This window comes from Neopelma chrysocephalum, unplaced genomic scaffold (assembly GCF_003984885.1).
Source record: "Neopelma chrysocephalum unplaced genomic scaffold, ASM398488v2 Primary Assembly neopelma1_96814, whole genome shotgun sequence".
NCBI classification, from domain to species: Eukaryota; Metazoa; Chordata; class Aves; order Passeriformes; family Pipridae; genus Neopelma; species Neopelma chrysocephalum.
This window is the reverse complement of record NW_020925458.1, coordinates 2,109,791-2,124,887: the sequence shown is the minus strand read 5'-3', so window position 1 is coordinate 2,124,887 and position 15,097 is coordinate 2,109,791. Positions and strand designations below refer to the sequence as shown.

Here is a 15,097-nt window from a genome sequence, read left to right as displayed (position 1 = left end):
AAATATCAGTTTCTCCATAATGCCAGTTAAGAACAGGTAGTGTGTGGGGAAAGGGTGCAAAGGACAAATCAATTACTTTTTATATTCTCTCTTTAAGAATCTGGAAGATGGAAGTAAGATAAAATATTTCTTCCATACAAGAAAAATAATTATGGACAAGCAATCTTAAAACAGTAATCCTTCAACTCCTCTCTACTCAATGGAACCTCCTGAAGATTTGTCCTCATTAAGGCAGTAAAATGAAGCATGGAAGGAAATAAAGTGCATGGAGGAATAGCTATGATCTGTGCAGGATCTGTCCAGCATAAAAATTCAAGGACAGTTTGTAAAATGGAAATTTTTGTCCAAAGGGAAAGGAGAAAGAAGAAACATGAAAAGGATATCTATAATAACAAGTTGGCCAAATATTTTTCAAAATGTACTCTTTCAGTTCATAGAATCAGAGAATGGTTGAGTTGGAAAGGACCTTAAGGATCACCTAATTCCAACCTCACTGCCAGGGGCATGGATGACTTCCACTGGACCTGGTTGCTCAGAGCCCCCATCCAACCTGGCCTTCTCCTGACAACCTGTTCCAGTGTCTCACCACCCTCACCCTACAGAACTTCTTCCTAATATCAGATCTATACCTCCCATACTTCAGTTTGAAGCCATTCCCCCTTGTTCTGTCACTATGTGCTCTTGTAAAAAGTCCCTCTCCATCTTTCTTGTAGGCTCCCCTCAGGTACTGGAAGGCTGCAATTAGCTCACTCCTAAGCCTTTTCTTTTCCAGACTGAACAATCCCAATTCTCTCAACATTTCCTCATAGAAGAGGTGCTCCAACCATCTAACCATCTTGGTGGCCTCCTCTGGACTTGCTCCAACAAGTCTATGTCCTTCCTGTGCTGAGGACCCTGGAACTGGATGCAGTGCTCCAGGTGGGGTCTCACCAGAGCAGAGCAGAGGGACAGAATCACATCCCTTATGACTACTCACTGTGCCACACAGCTTTTGATGCAGCCCAGGATACAATTGGCTTTCTGGGCTGTGAGCACACACTGCTGGCTCATGATCAGCCTGTCACCCACCAGCATGCCCAAGCCCTTCTTGGCAGAGCTGCTCTTGATCAGTTCATCCTCCAGCCTGTATTGATACTGGGGGTTTGACGTTATAGGTACTGAACCAAGGTACTGTATCTCATTTATGACCTTAGAAAAGAGGACAATTACCACAGGGAGCAGTCACAGGATTCACTGTCCATGCTCTCTTTATGAGCTGCTCTCAGTCAAATATTGTTCTTCTGTCTCACATTTGATGGAAATAATACGTCCTGAACACTAACCTTTCTCCCATCCCAGTGAACAGCCCTCCTCTAGAACCCAGAGGCTGACACTGCATCCCAATACCTCCTGGGCATTTTGTTCTATACACCTGAATCATTAATAGAAGGCACTTTACACTACTCCAAAGTCTTCTTAATAATATTCTGTCCTCATGCCCATTGTATCTTTTAATTCTTTACTTCTCCTCAAAACTGAAGCAAAGCCAGAAACCTAATCTGGAATTTAACAGTTTGATTCTCACACTCCACCACAGCAAACATGAGTTCTTTTGTCCAACAGGGTAATTAAGTGGTACCCAAAATATTACTCATGTTGTCAAAAGTCATTCCTGTTAAGAGTTGTGACATTATTACCTAAGGCTGCATATCACAAAAAGAGCCATGTCTAGCGGTAGAGCCTAGGGAAAGCAGTACAAAGAAATGCTTAAGGATTTCTAAGCATCACCTCTACAGAATCACCACGAAAAATCCCAGGAGGATTCTTGGCCAATGAGAATCTACCTCGGTTTGAAATACTTGTGTTGATTCAAAAGGAGGTCTCTTCTTCAAAGGAGGTGACCAGCTCCGCTGAAGTCACAAAAAGAGGAAAGAGGGAGACACAAATTCACCCTTTCAGGAGTTTTGTTGCTTAGAAGAAATTCGCTGCTTTTACATCCACGCAAGAAAGCTGCAGGCAGGGTCTTTGGCAATTAAAATTCTTATTATTAGGATACCTGCTGATACAGCATGACAGTTATTTTAAAAAATGGATTCAAGTAAATCTTGTTTATATTTCACACAGCATCAAAACAATGCCTCCCCAGATCAACCAGCAATAGTCAAAGACATTACAATAAAATAATATATATTTTATACAATAAAATAAATAAACCGGGAAGTTATTATGGATAGAAGATCATGCAAGCATTAGTAAGGCTGACACGCTGACAAAAATTCCAGGCCTAAAGAGGAAACACTCTATGAGAACTAGACTATTGGGCACCTAGAAAGTAGGACAACAACAACAATGACATGATGATTATCACAATATATACTGAGGGGGACAGGAAGTACTGCACTGTTATTTTTCTAAGTGTCAAAACAAGGCACAATACACTTTTTTTTACTAGCTAGACAAAAATTCACAGAGGCACAAGAACTCTTGAAATGATACAAAAAACCAATACAAGGCTTGTTTCATTGTTAGTTCAGTATTCTGTGTAAAGTGTTTCATTTCTGTGCCTTTGTAAAGCTATAAAAACAAATACACGTATGACTTACAAAACCCAGAAGTTCAATAAAAATGTACAATCTTGTCCAAAAGAAGTAAAAGGAGCAGCTAAGAGTAAAATCTGTACAGGTAGTAGAAAAATAATTTAAAAATATCGTACTGCATTCTGAGAACAAAACATGTTGGATGTGAATAAAGGGAGTATTGAGATGAAAAACATGAATGCATCCCACAAAAAAAGAGAAAAAAAGAGAAGGACAAACAGGTTAAATATAAGAATATTTAAAAATTGAGATAAATTAATCTGGAAACAAAATATTACTTTCTTTTTGGGAGCAGGAAGCCTCACACAAAAACCTGCAGAACTAAAAGATGACAAATACAACATGGAAATTTAGAATCCTTCCTATTACATTCCCTTATGGCTGCTTAGGAAAAGACCTCAAATTCATTAAATACTCACTCATGGAAAGACAAAAATTCTGTTCACTCCACAGAATTTATACCTACATTCTTGTGTATCTCCAAAGGCTTAAGCAAAATACAAGTCTTGGTAATGACAGAGTCCTTGCTAAACTCAAACTTTCAAAGGCTGACTGAAGAAAACCTACGAGCTGATTTTGTCTTTTCTAGAATGGAGAAAAAACAGAGCATAATTTTTCTACTTTGGTTCAATTTGGTGTGGTGAATTTAAACATGCCTGCTAGCTCCAATGTTAAATTGTGAACAGTTAGCCTAACAAAGATGACAAGTCATATTATTCTGGATTACAAACACCTGCTGTCGTCACAAAACAGAAGATTCTCCCTAAAAAGAAAAACAGAGGATGTCCAAAAACAGAGGTGCACCTTGCCAGTTAAAATCAGTTTAGAGGTACCACAACACAGATACTCTGAGCTGAGAATCTCACATTCAGATTTTATGAACTGTAGGCATGCACACAGTCATGAGAAACCTAGCATTGTTTTCCATGGTCAAAGCACTGCTGCTTCCCTAGTATTTGTATCTGAGACACAGTAAATCCTATTTGGATAGGTTGAGACATCCTGTAATTACAAATTTCAGTTGCTATGCAAATACATTACAAATGAGAATTATTAATATGTGGTCAATTCTTCACATAATGACATCTTTATCTTCCCTGTTAAATCTCATTCCTTTCTTTGGTTATAATTTCTAACTATATAATTATATCTGTTTTCCAAAAGATGAACTAGAAGAAATGATGACAGACTGTACAGGATTTTTCCTTTGGGTTATGACTAAGACATGAGCCAAAGTAACATCTAACAAACACACGTGTCAAAAGGTACAGTAAAAAATAAGTATTCATGACATGTTCTACCAGCTTCAAAGCATTACCACAAACAGCACATGTTCTTGTTATTTCCTGTGATTGTGCCAACAGTCTCATGAAGTCTTTGTCAAAAGCAACCAAGATCAATAAATCAAACATTCAAATATTTTGTACAAATTGTTTATACAAAGTCACTTTGATGTAACACCACAAAAGGAAAAAACTCCACGTGAGGAATATACCTGAAGCAATCCTAAGAGCTCTGTGTCCCTTTACTGCCTGCTAAGGTTGTTCTTAAGTAGTACACAAATTACTAGTCATTAAGATACAATCAATTAATCACTAACGTAGAATCATAAAAAATTCAAAATAATGTCACCTTTATTTGAGACAAGTAATTAGTGGGAACATTATGTCAAGAACTCATTATCAACTATCAATAATAAATTCTAGAATATCAATATATTAATTATATTATGCTAGATTAAAAGAATAACATCATTACATGATAATTCTAAAATAAATTAATGTATTTAATAATACTTATTTTATATTAATACATTAATAAACATTGAAACACAGAGATTTGTTTTTACTTTGCAAATCAACATACCTGAAACATAAAGCGATTATTGTTGCAGCATGTTCCTTACAGAAGTTTATGAATAGTAGGAGATTTTTCTTGTACTTTTACTACTATCTGAGAGGAATGACTCAGGTAGCGCAGGTGATACAGAATTATTCCTTGATAAATTTAAGAAATAGTAACCTTACTTTCTGCAACTAGTTAAGTACTGCATATACAATCTATCAGCACTTAAAAGAAGCCTGAATTGCTAATTAGGAAGAAAATTTCCTGAAATACGGTTCAATTTGAAAAATGGACTTAAATTCACCACCTTCTAATACAGGTATTTGTCAACGGTGCTTTTCCTCCAACCGCTTTCAGAGGATAATAAATATAAATATCATGGAGACCCCCACTGTACCTGCCCCAGTGCTGATGGTATTTCAAGTTACCATCTTGCAATTTGAAGCATAACTATCAGTTTATTTAGATTTTAAAAAGACTACCCTATAGAGTCCCAACCTGAATTTTTCATTAGCCACCAGGTGCTTGCTCTTGCGAATATAAAACATATTTTGATTATCCTATTTTTACTAAATGGGGAAAACTCTGAAAGAATCTATGCAGACAACAGTTTTAAATAATGTTATCAATAGACATTTGAACTTCATGTAAACAGCTATCTGGACAGTTCTATTTATAAAAGGTCATGAATTCCATCCCTAATTCACCAAATGCCACTAGCCCTAAATGCATTACAATGAAATTCTGCATCTCTCTAGACTGGCCTCCATTTCTTAATCTCTTCTCTTCTCCAAGTTAATTCAAAATATCTACTCAATTTTTCTAGCTTTACATTTCAAGTTTGGAGGTTTTTTGCTTTGCCTACAAAACAAGTCAATGTGCCTGCCCTACTTATTACAAGATGACCATAACGCACTGAGATTATGTAATAAAATTCCTGTAATTCTAAAATTAAAAACCATCTGTAAGGTAAAATATATGCAGGTCTCTTCCCCAGAAATGCCAAGGCAGTGTGAAGGATGCAAAGGTTTTATTTCGGAGGCAAAGACATTAAAACTTACAAACTCCTTGGCGCTGCAAGGCAGCACCAGGCCTCAGCAGGAAAAGGCAAACTTGTTCCCTAAAGGGTTTTGTCATCTCTGGCCCCGCCCAACTCTCCCTGGGCTGCAGCAGCCCCACAGCATTTCTGTAAGCATTATCTCTCTCCTCTCACATACCCAACAGAGAGGCTGAGAACTTCTCTTGGTATGCAGAGTGGGGGGAGAAAGCACTGAAACTGCCTTTGAGAAAGAGTTACCTTTAAGGCAGAAAGCCTTCCTAAGCAAAAACTCTGTCTCCTCGTAACAAAATCTTCCAGGATAAAGGCTATTCTATCCTCACACCATCCCAAAACAATTTTCATTTACCTGCATGATTTACCAAATCAATGTCTTTCCTGTTTCCCAGTACTAGGTAAGATTGCATTTTTGCACAAATACTGAATTAGACATGATTTATGGAGATTTCTGTGTGCCTCTTCCCATTAACCATGTCCTACACCAAGTCTTCCTACAGCTACAACAGTCTCCTTTCTCATAAAGAAAACGACACTGTACGCTAATAGTCCAATTCATTTTAAGGAAAACACTCACGGGACAATGATACTACTCATGAGTAAATGTGGGACATGCCAACATTTTTCTTCAGTGAAAAGAAATTTAAGTTTAGTTGAAATTTAATTTTAAAATCAGTTTCATTCCTAACATGTAAGTACCCACACACCTGCCTCTTCTCCAAGAATGGAGATGGTAGACTGGATCCATTTGCTTTTAGTTCTTTTGTGTCAGAAAAGGATAGTACTAAAGGAATGAGGAAGGTAATGAAAAGGAGGAGAAACATTACAGTGAATTCCGCAAGGAGACTACCAATAAAGACTGGTCATCTGTTCATCCCTAAGAAAACAATAAGGAAATCTGCAGAAGACACTGTTCCTAAAGAACTATACACAAGTTTTGGAATTAAATAGGAAAACGAAGCAACGATATCCAGGTGAGTTCAGTCACATGAAAGCTTGCAATTCTCACATCCCATAATTCCATGTTCTATTCATATCAGAAACTATAATACCTCATAAATATTCTATTCTTTAAAAATTTAATTAGCCAGTTCAGACACTTATTCAAATTGTCAGAGATGACTGATACTCAGTAAGACCTAGGGGTTCCAAGTTATCTAAAAATTTAATGAAACCAGATTTTTCAGTTTTCAATAGAATTGAACATATAATACAAACATAAATTAATATAAGTGTAAATATATAAATATAAAAGTCTTTAAACACACTGTTCAATCTGAATCACAAATACTACATAAAACCTCATGGTTGCCTTCAGTAAGCTCAGGAAAAGTAAAAGTTCTCACTCACAGGTAAGTCTGCACACCATAAAAACTAGGCACTGCAGTTCCATAATTCAAACAGCTGTGGAATTCAAGTATGACATTATTTTAATCCAGTGGTCACTCGTAGATAAAAAAACAAAATGAAACATACTTCATATGATACGTAAAGATTTTATGAGTTGGTCAAACAAATCTTACCCCAGCAGAATTTTAGCATGAACCTCTTTGTTAGTCCTTGAGATTTCTCTCAAAGAGGTAATTTCTGCATCAAACCAAAATCCTCTTTCTTCCGGTGTCTCAACGTTGTAGTTAACCATCACCACATCACCCACTTTTAGTTCACTCCACTTCAGAATGGTTCTTGCTCGCGGTCGGAGATTAATGGTGTCCATTTCTATTATGCCATTTTCCGGATACCTTGAAAAGTAAAACCAACAACAGCAATGATTATGACTCCTGTAACAGTGAAGAGAAAGTCACAGAAAACATTTTTCAGCAGTTGGAGTTTTTAAATGTGCTTTGGGCACGTAAGACACATAATATAAATCTGACCTAATATCCTTAATAAAGTATAGCTTTCATCTAAACACGTATCAAGAATTTGTCTGATCTCAGATGAGAAAAAACAGCCTCCATGAATTTTCTAAAAAAAACCAAACAAAACAACAAAACAAACAACCCCCCCCCAAAAAACAACAAAAAGCTATAATCTCTTTTTGATTGGAATGCAATCAAGTTCAAGGTTTTGACACACACAGCCCATTTCCTCCCAGTAAAGTCAAAATTCCAAATAAAATTACAAAGTAAAAGTAATGAAGATTAAAATCAGGTTTTTCAACCTATGCCTAATTATTTCTAATTTGGCATTGGTTTCATGCATTTGTTCCATTTCCACTACTTCAACAAACTATTTAAGACAGTTTTTCTTAAATATTTGACCCTACAAACACATCATATCAAATTCATGTGGCAAGTATAGTTCTATTCCACTTTCCAAGCACACTGTTTAAATAAAAAGCCTAACTACAAAATGAGGTGAGAAACAGAACTAAGTCTGCCAATGAACTAGCTGAACTAACAAATATCTAGGAAGACAAACACGGGAATAATTTCTTCTCTTGACAGCACACTTCTCTTAGCAAGACGTAGTAAGGAATGCAATAAAAATTGCTAGCATTTATAAGGAAATGCTTTCTTCTGACTGTGTTGGTGTATGCCATCACAGCACACATACAAAAATCAAAGAGTAATGCATAATCTCTGAAAAACTCCAATTCCTTTCCGAGATGAAAAAGACTTATTTAGCAGAATTAACACAGTGTTATTTGACAGTATTACAACTAAAATCCCAATGCAGGAAAGAAAACTTTTTGAAATTTGAAATGTTAGCTTTCCAGTTTAACACCACAGCCTTCTCATATCCTCTGAATTAGGCAAGTATTCCATGGTAGTAGAATCTGTATAGTTTGCACATGTGCTGGAAAAACAGCACAATATGGACACGATGAAAATACTACTTGCAAAAAAAAATGGTGGCCTGTTACAAAAAGTTAAAAGGAAGATGCTAGACTAAAAGTGAAGCTCCTCTCTCATACTGTGTGTAAGCAGATAAAAATTATCCATCATTTAACTAGTATTCCATGAGTTTACAGCACAAATTTAAACAGACAAAATTAAACCGAGCTTACTGTCAATAAACAAGTGCTATTAAAATTATTCATTCTCCTTCTTAACAAACACTCCTGAGGATGATGTATCCTAAATTATATTTTCATCATGCAATTACTGGCACTTAAGCAAGAATACGCATGGTTTAGGTAATATACCTTTATCAAACAGCATTGTTAAATTGTAATGGCAAAATCCTACTCTTAATAATAAAAGTATTGCTCTGCCACTTTCCAGCATGCCTCCCTGTAGTGAACAACATAATTTGAAGATCACACATAATTTACGACACAAAGAAATACTAAAACTACTGTCATTAACAGCTTGAGACTGATAGACTATAGCCTGAAATCAGAATGTCTACTCCTAAATAGTTGATTGAAAGCCCACTAATGAAACTAGAGACATTTTAAACAAGTTCATTTTGCTTTGGTTTATGCCTTCTGTTGAACCTAACATGCCAGTTTGCTACTACTGATATGAGGGACAAGGGGAGGGAGTGGGGAGATTTACTGATTGTTTTATTCTGTTTAAAGAAACATGAACCACAACAGTTAGGAAGCAGGTGTACCTTCAGATAAACCAATAGCCAAGTAATAAAACATATCCTTAGCTACTTACAAAAGTAAAATTAAACATTTGTGGTTTTACCTTTGTGTCATGCAGCTTTCCCTTAAGAGAATTACTATACAATTCTACTATAATAATTGTGAATATTGTAACTGTATTACCCACAAAAACATATGCTATATTCACCTACAGGTAATAAGACAGAGTAAAAAGCAACTACAGAGATTATGTCTATTTTATTGAGTGCCTGAATAGTGACATCACGTTATGACAGGCTACTGAAATCTTAAGACAGCTATGTTTGAGCTACTAATCAGTTCCAATGGTTTTACAATAAAACTTCCCTAAAGTTTGGAGAATACAGCAAGTAGAACACAGTAAATGAGGACTCAGTTTACTTGAACTCTGAAATAAAAATAGGGCTTAAACATTAAGCAACTAGAGAAGATAGATCAAAAATATACATCATTTATGCTTACAGTGAAATGATCAAGTAAGAAGTACATATGGGATCAGCAGGATTGTAAAAATAACCAATAGACATTTTAAAAGTTTCAGTGTCACTATAAAAATATCAAAATAAAAATATGTGACTTACAAGAGTTTACATTCATAGAAACTTAACTTTGATCTGAAAAATCTATTCTCTTCTAAAAATAAAATGCCTTCAGGCTCTGTTTTTCCTGGGAGACCTTTGGACAAATATTTTTTTCCCAAATTCAGATTTGTGTTATCTCTCTACCTCTATAAAACTTAGAACAGAATCTTTCCTACTGTACTGCTGAGGAACTTCAAATACTGCCATTGTTAACAATGACTCCACCTTTGTTCTTAGATGTAGCACATGAAAAAACCCAAGCAAGAAAATTGTCTACCAGCAAGACTAGAACAAAATCACTTACCAGAAGACACCCCCGAAGTCCCCTTTAACAAACAGAAAGAAACTAACTGCTTTCCAAAGAAAGAAAAGGAAGGCTGGCTTCACTGAGTGCATTTTTCCTCTAATCAGCTGGTCAGACACTTAAACTCAGAAACTTCAGAAAAAAAACAGATGAGATTTCATTTGTCAGATTTCACAGTTCTTTTGCAAAGGGTTCCAGACACTGAATGGTTTTCACTGCTGTGCCTTCACACACAGAAATATGCTTTTATGGTTGTTGGTGAATGCTAGCAGATATTTAACCCTTCACAATTGTCCATAATGGACACCTTAGGCAGAACAGCAGAAACAGCAGTTGCCACAAGCTTTTCAGTTAGGCTCAAAATTGCACAGAGTTAAACTCTTTATGCTAAGGTCAGTATCGCTGCTCCTTATTATACTATGTAGACAGTACTTCCACAGTAAACTTGTCCCATCAAAAGTGTCTAATGCCCCAATTTACTTAATACGGGAAAACACACTCACATTAGAAAATGCTACTACCTCCACATTCATTTTCCCAAAGATTAACATGTCACTTGTAAAAATCACACGTTAACTTAAAACCTAATCTCTTAAATACACAAGAATAACATTTAAGCATAAAATCACAAAATAGGAATATGTGGGCTTGCGTAGATAAATCAAAATATAGAGAGAATAAATACGACCTTTTAACCTCAAGAATTAGGTGAAAAACTCATTCTGGCAAACTGTAATAAAGGACTACTGTTAGACATGAATGTTTACTGAAAGTGTTTTCTTATTTACTGAGTTACTTTTAAAATCCTAAGATGCCCTCAAGACAAAACAGAAATATTTTCACAGCGGGGTTCTACTTAGACTACCGTAAATTTGGTAGTTGAAATGAAGATTATACGACCCAATTAAACCTTTAAATTTAAAACAGCCATGGACAGTTTCTTGGTTTTCCATGGTTTTTTATGATACTTGGCACCTATTATTAGAAAAAGCAAGTATAACTGTAAGAGTTTAACGAATTGCCAAAAAGAAGTCTGTTTACCTGTAATTTTTCCCTGTGATATGTCTAACTGTAATTACTAACACTAGCACATCTATGATTTCTTGAGATTTCCTATCAGTGTAGACTGCTTCCATAGCAAAGAATGATTCATGAAGTAAAGATTCCAGTGTTTCTTGGCTATGGTTTGCTTTGGTTTCTAAAATACTCAAATACCAAGACACACATTAATTTCATGTCAGAACAAACACAAGTCTGCTCAATGTACTGAGAACTCGCAACATAGCATTTAACTTTCACAGCTGTTACCAGAACAAATGGAACTGGAAAGATAAAATTCTAGAAAAAAAAAACAAGCCTTGTTCATAATAGTATGGTAAGGAATGTTAGTGTAGAAGTACAATTTCTTTAATTGCTGTTTTCCCAATATTATTAAAATTAAAGTACAATTTCTTTTCCCAATCAACAAATTCAGAAAAGTCAATACACACTTTGAAATGAAAGAATAGAAGGGCAAAAACAAAAGAAGAAAGAAAAAGGAATGAAGTCCTAGAGGAGGTAAATCTGACTAAGAAGGTAGACCTGAATAAAAACTATATTTGCACCACCACCACTCCTTGATAATTTGCTACCTGAGGAACTAATGAGCCTAATTTTGCTGCACTGTTTGAGAAAGCAAATATAGTGTTTGAGAAAGCACTACACTGGAAGAGTTTGTAAGCCACAACTACAAATGAAGCTGTGTATTTGCACTTCCAAAAGACCAGTAGGTCTGACAATTTGTTATTGCAAGAAAAAAAAGTAATGCATTTCAAAAGACAGACTAGAGAGCATAATGAATATCAATAAAGACAAAAATCAGTCACATGAAACATAAACAAGATTTTGAAAACCTTACCTAATAACTAATAATTACACAATTAAGCAGCTTAAACACTGAAAAACCATATTAATAGCCTGAAAAGAAAAATCTTACTTTCCTAATGATTTTAGTTTCAAGTATTAAGAAAAATTAACTTCTAGTCTTACACAACTGCGCTGTGTAGACAATATGGATACCCTGAAGGGAGACAACCTGGAAATAAGAGTATCAAAACATAAGTTCAGAAGCTGTAAGAAAGAAAAAATGTTCAATTTTTAATACAATACTGTGATATAATGAGTTTAATTACTGTGAATGTAATAAAAAACAGGTTTACTTCACTAGGTAGCACACAGGATAACAAGTCACACAATTACCAAAAGACTTTTTTTTTAAAAACCTCTCCTCAGGGGTGCAATCCTGTGATGGGGCAAGGATTACAGCTAATTTAAGACAAATAAATAAACTGTAAGATTCAATCTCATTCTCACTGATCACACCATTTTTTTGACAGTACCAGTTTTAAAAGAAAAAAAAAGTTTAACTTTTGATATTTTAGTTGTTCTCTCAAACAACTACAAGGACAGCAAAGGTTCCCTCCCCTTAGCTCAAATCCTTTATAAAGAGACACAAGAAACACCCAGATTTTCTCCTCAAACTGTTTCCTTTTCAGTTTGCGCAAAGTGTCTACGTCATTACAAATCCAAGTCTTACAGTTAATGCCTGTTGTCAAAACCCCGACTCCTAATACATGCTAACACTTCGACATTTTTAAACATAGATTATACAGTCAGGAAACTGCATAATGGGACTGCAAATGGGATAAAGAACCTTACAAGGAATCAACTTCCTGAAATGAAGAAATGAGCAGCCTACTCCCTCCAAATACTTTCAAGTTCAAACAAATAGGCCTATACATCCACATTGTACTGGCACTCTTTCTAATGAGGATGTAAAGAATGAAGACTTACATCTGACAGAGCAGGTGTTCTATTATTTTAGTACTGCCTAATAATCTGTATGAGGAAAAAGTTTTGAATGAGTAAACAAACTAATTACTGATATTAGAAACTAGAAAACAAAATTACATAAGTAGGAGAGGTGCTCCAAGTAGTGATTCAGACTAATTATAAAAAGGGTTTGTTACTAATACAAGGTCAAGGAAAATATGTGTTTCCCTTGGGGAGACACTGTCTTAAGAGAAAATTCTACTTGGCAGACGGTATAGTTCTCATTCCTCTTCCTCTTCTGAAATTCTAAGCTGTCCAACACGAACCAAAGGAAATAGGTGCCATAATGAAACTGTACTCTATAGCTCCCATCATTTCTTCACATTTCTAGCCATTAACTTCATATCCTTCAGAAGGAAGCTCTCCCCAGTCTACTCACTTCTATGTCTGAGACTACTGCCAGGAATCTGACAGCATACACCTTCCCGATTTATGCTATTTCCTGTGCTTACTGTATATAAAGAAAACAGTCAAATAATTCAGTTAACCCTTGTAAACATGTTTATTTGAGAAACACACAGTATGCAAAGTATTTTGGTATTTCTTCACAGAAGACAAAACAGAACTGTTCACATCACGCACTGTCACTAATGCTGCACAAAGCAGCTACCTCTCAAAGAAGCAGTGATTCTTTCCCACGTTCTGCCCCACTGGGCAAATTTATTTGATTGGATCTGTGACTTAAAAACCAGTAATTTTCACTTAGTGGACACTAGTTTTTAGATATAGTTTTTTATAGTTTTTATATTAGGAAACAAGAGCACTTCATCGTACAGTCACACAACCACCAAACCAATTGCAACTTCACTATCAGATGTACATAGTTGGGAAGCAAAGTAAGAGAAAGAAGCAGGGGCCACCTCATCTGAGAATGGCTCATGTCATTTGGTCTCCAAAAATCAATTTATCAGTAGTGTCACCTGTGTGACTTGTCAGATACATTCTATTTAATCCCAGCCTACTAACTTTATCTAAACATTTCACATTAAAAGCATCCAGAAAAATGGACCTGTTGAGCAAGTCTAATATTCAAACCATTCCTTGAGAAAGTAATAACAAGTTTAACACTATTATCCTCTTGATGATCTTTTCAGCTAAGGAGTAACTTTCAAGAGGAAAGTAATTACTTTTCAGAGTTATTTAGGTAGTACTTAGAACTTTTCTTCTCATTGTCTCAAAAAATTGTGCTGTCCAATTATGAGACTGCATCTTGCACGTTACTCACACAGCCACGCAGGATGACTATTTTTAACCTCTGCGGCAACACAGTGAAATTCTAATTTTCTTAACATGTGAGCATGTGTATGTTTGTGTGTGTGTGTGTGTACACTTTAAATGAAAATGCAGATTTGTATACATATACATTATTTTTCAAAGGTTAATGACAGTCTGGACCACAAATGAAACTCAACTGAAACAGGTAAGACTTTTGGTAATGCTACTGGCTACAGCAGGATAGAGCATTTAAGAGTGCCAGGCTATCAGTCTTTCAAACAAAATACCTTAAGAGTTTTCTTTGATTTTGTCTCCTCCCTTTATAAAACTGATAAGTCATACCTTAAGCCTTCACTGGGAAGTGGTTCTCCTCCTTCCCGAACATTTTTCGTCCTAAATACTTTTTTGTCTTGCATTGTTTCCCACCTGTCCAAATAAAGTTGTTGCCAAAGTTCCTATATTTGTACCATTTTCAGCTCACATGAGGACCTGTGCCCTTCACATCACTCAAACATTTCAGAAGCAAATAAGCTGAAAACGGTAAAAAAGACAGCCAATCTTACAAGAGCTTCTCATGCAGAAGCAGAAACAAAAATGAAAACAGGAATATTGAGCTGATGGGTCAAATAATTTTTATGGTGTTTAACAGCCTTAAACCTTCCATCTCAAAATGAAAGCTACCACTGACAGACTGATAACAGCTGAGTTCAGTTTACACTTATGAATACAAGACTCCAACAGGTGTCCTGGGTCCTTCTATTATAAGCTACCACATACACTGATATCTTCCTGGGCTCTATTTATGTTTTGAGTGTCTATAACTAATGCAGCATTTTCCACAATAATGTTTATTTTTATGACATTTTACACAGCTTATGGAAGAATGAATGGCTAATGAGGGAGACATACTGATTGACACTTACAGGTATGGTAATGGCATATTCTTATGTTCCTTTACCTTCAAAGCAGGCTGTAATCTCTTTGGTGTAAGGAATGTTTTTTGTTAAATGGTCCACGGAGTTTAGCACAGTAAGTGAATTTATTTTTGAGGACTACAGCTCCTAATAAGCA

The 15,097-nt window shown here is 35.6% G+C and overlaps 1 protein-coding gene across 3 annotated transcripts in view; it reads right to left on the bottom strand.

The window, feature by feature from the left end:
• Window positions 1-15,097, bottom strand: part of UHRF2 (ubiquitin like with PHD and ring finger domains 2) — an 80,120-nt gene that overhangs the window by 41,233 nt on the left and 23,790 nt on the right. For all 3 annotated transcript variants that reach the window (XM_027709625.1, XM_027709623.1, XM_027709624.1), the window contains exon 4: window positions 6,999-7,217. In XM_027709625.1, the coding sequence (XP_027565426.1) occupies window positions 6,999-7,217 (219 nt within the window). The remainder of the gene's footprint in view (window positions 1-6,998; window positions 7,218-15,097) is intronic.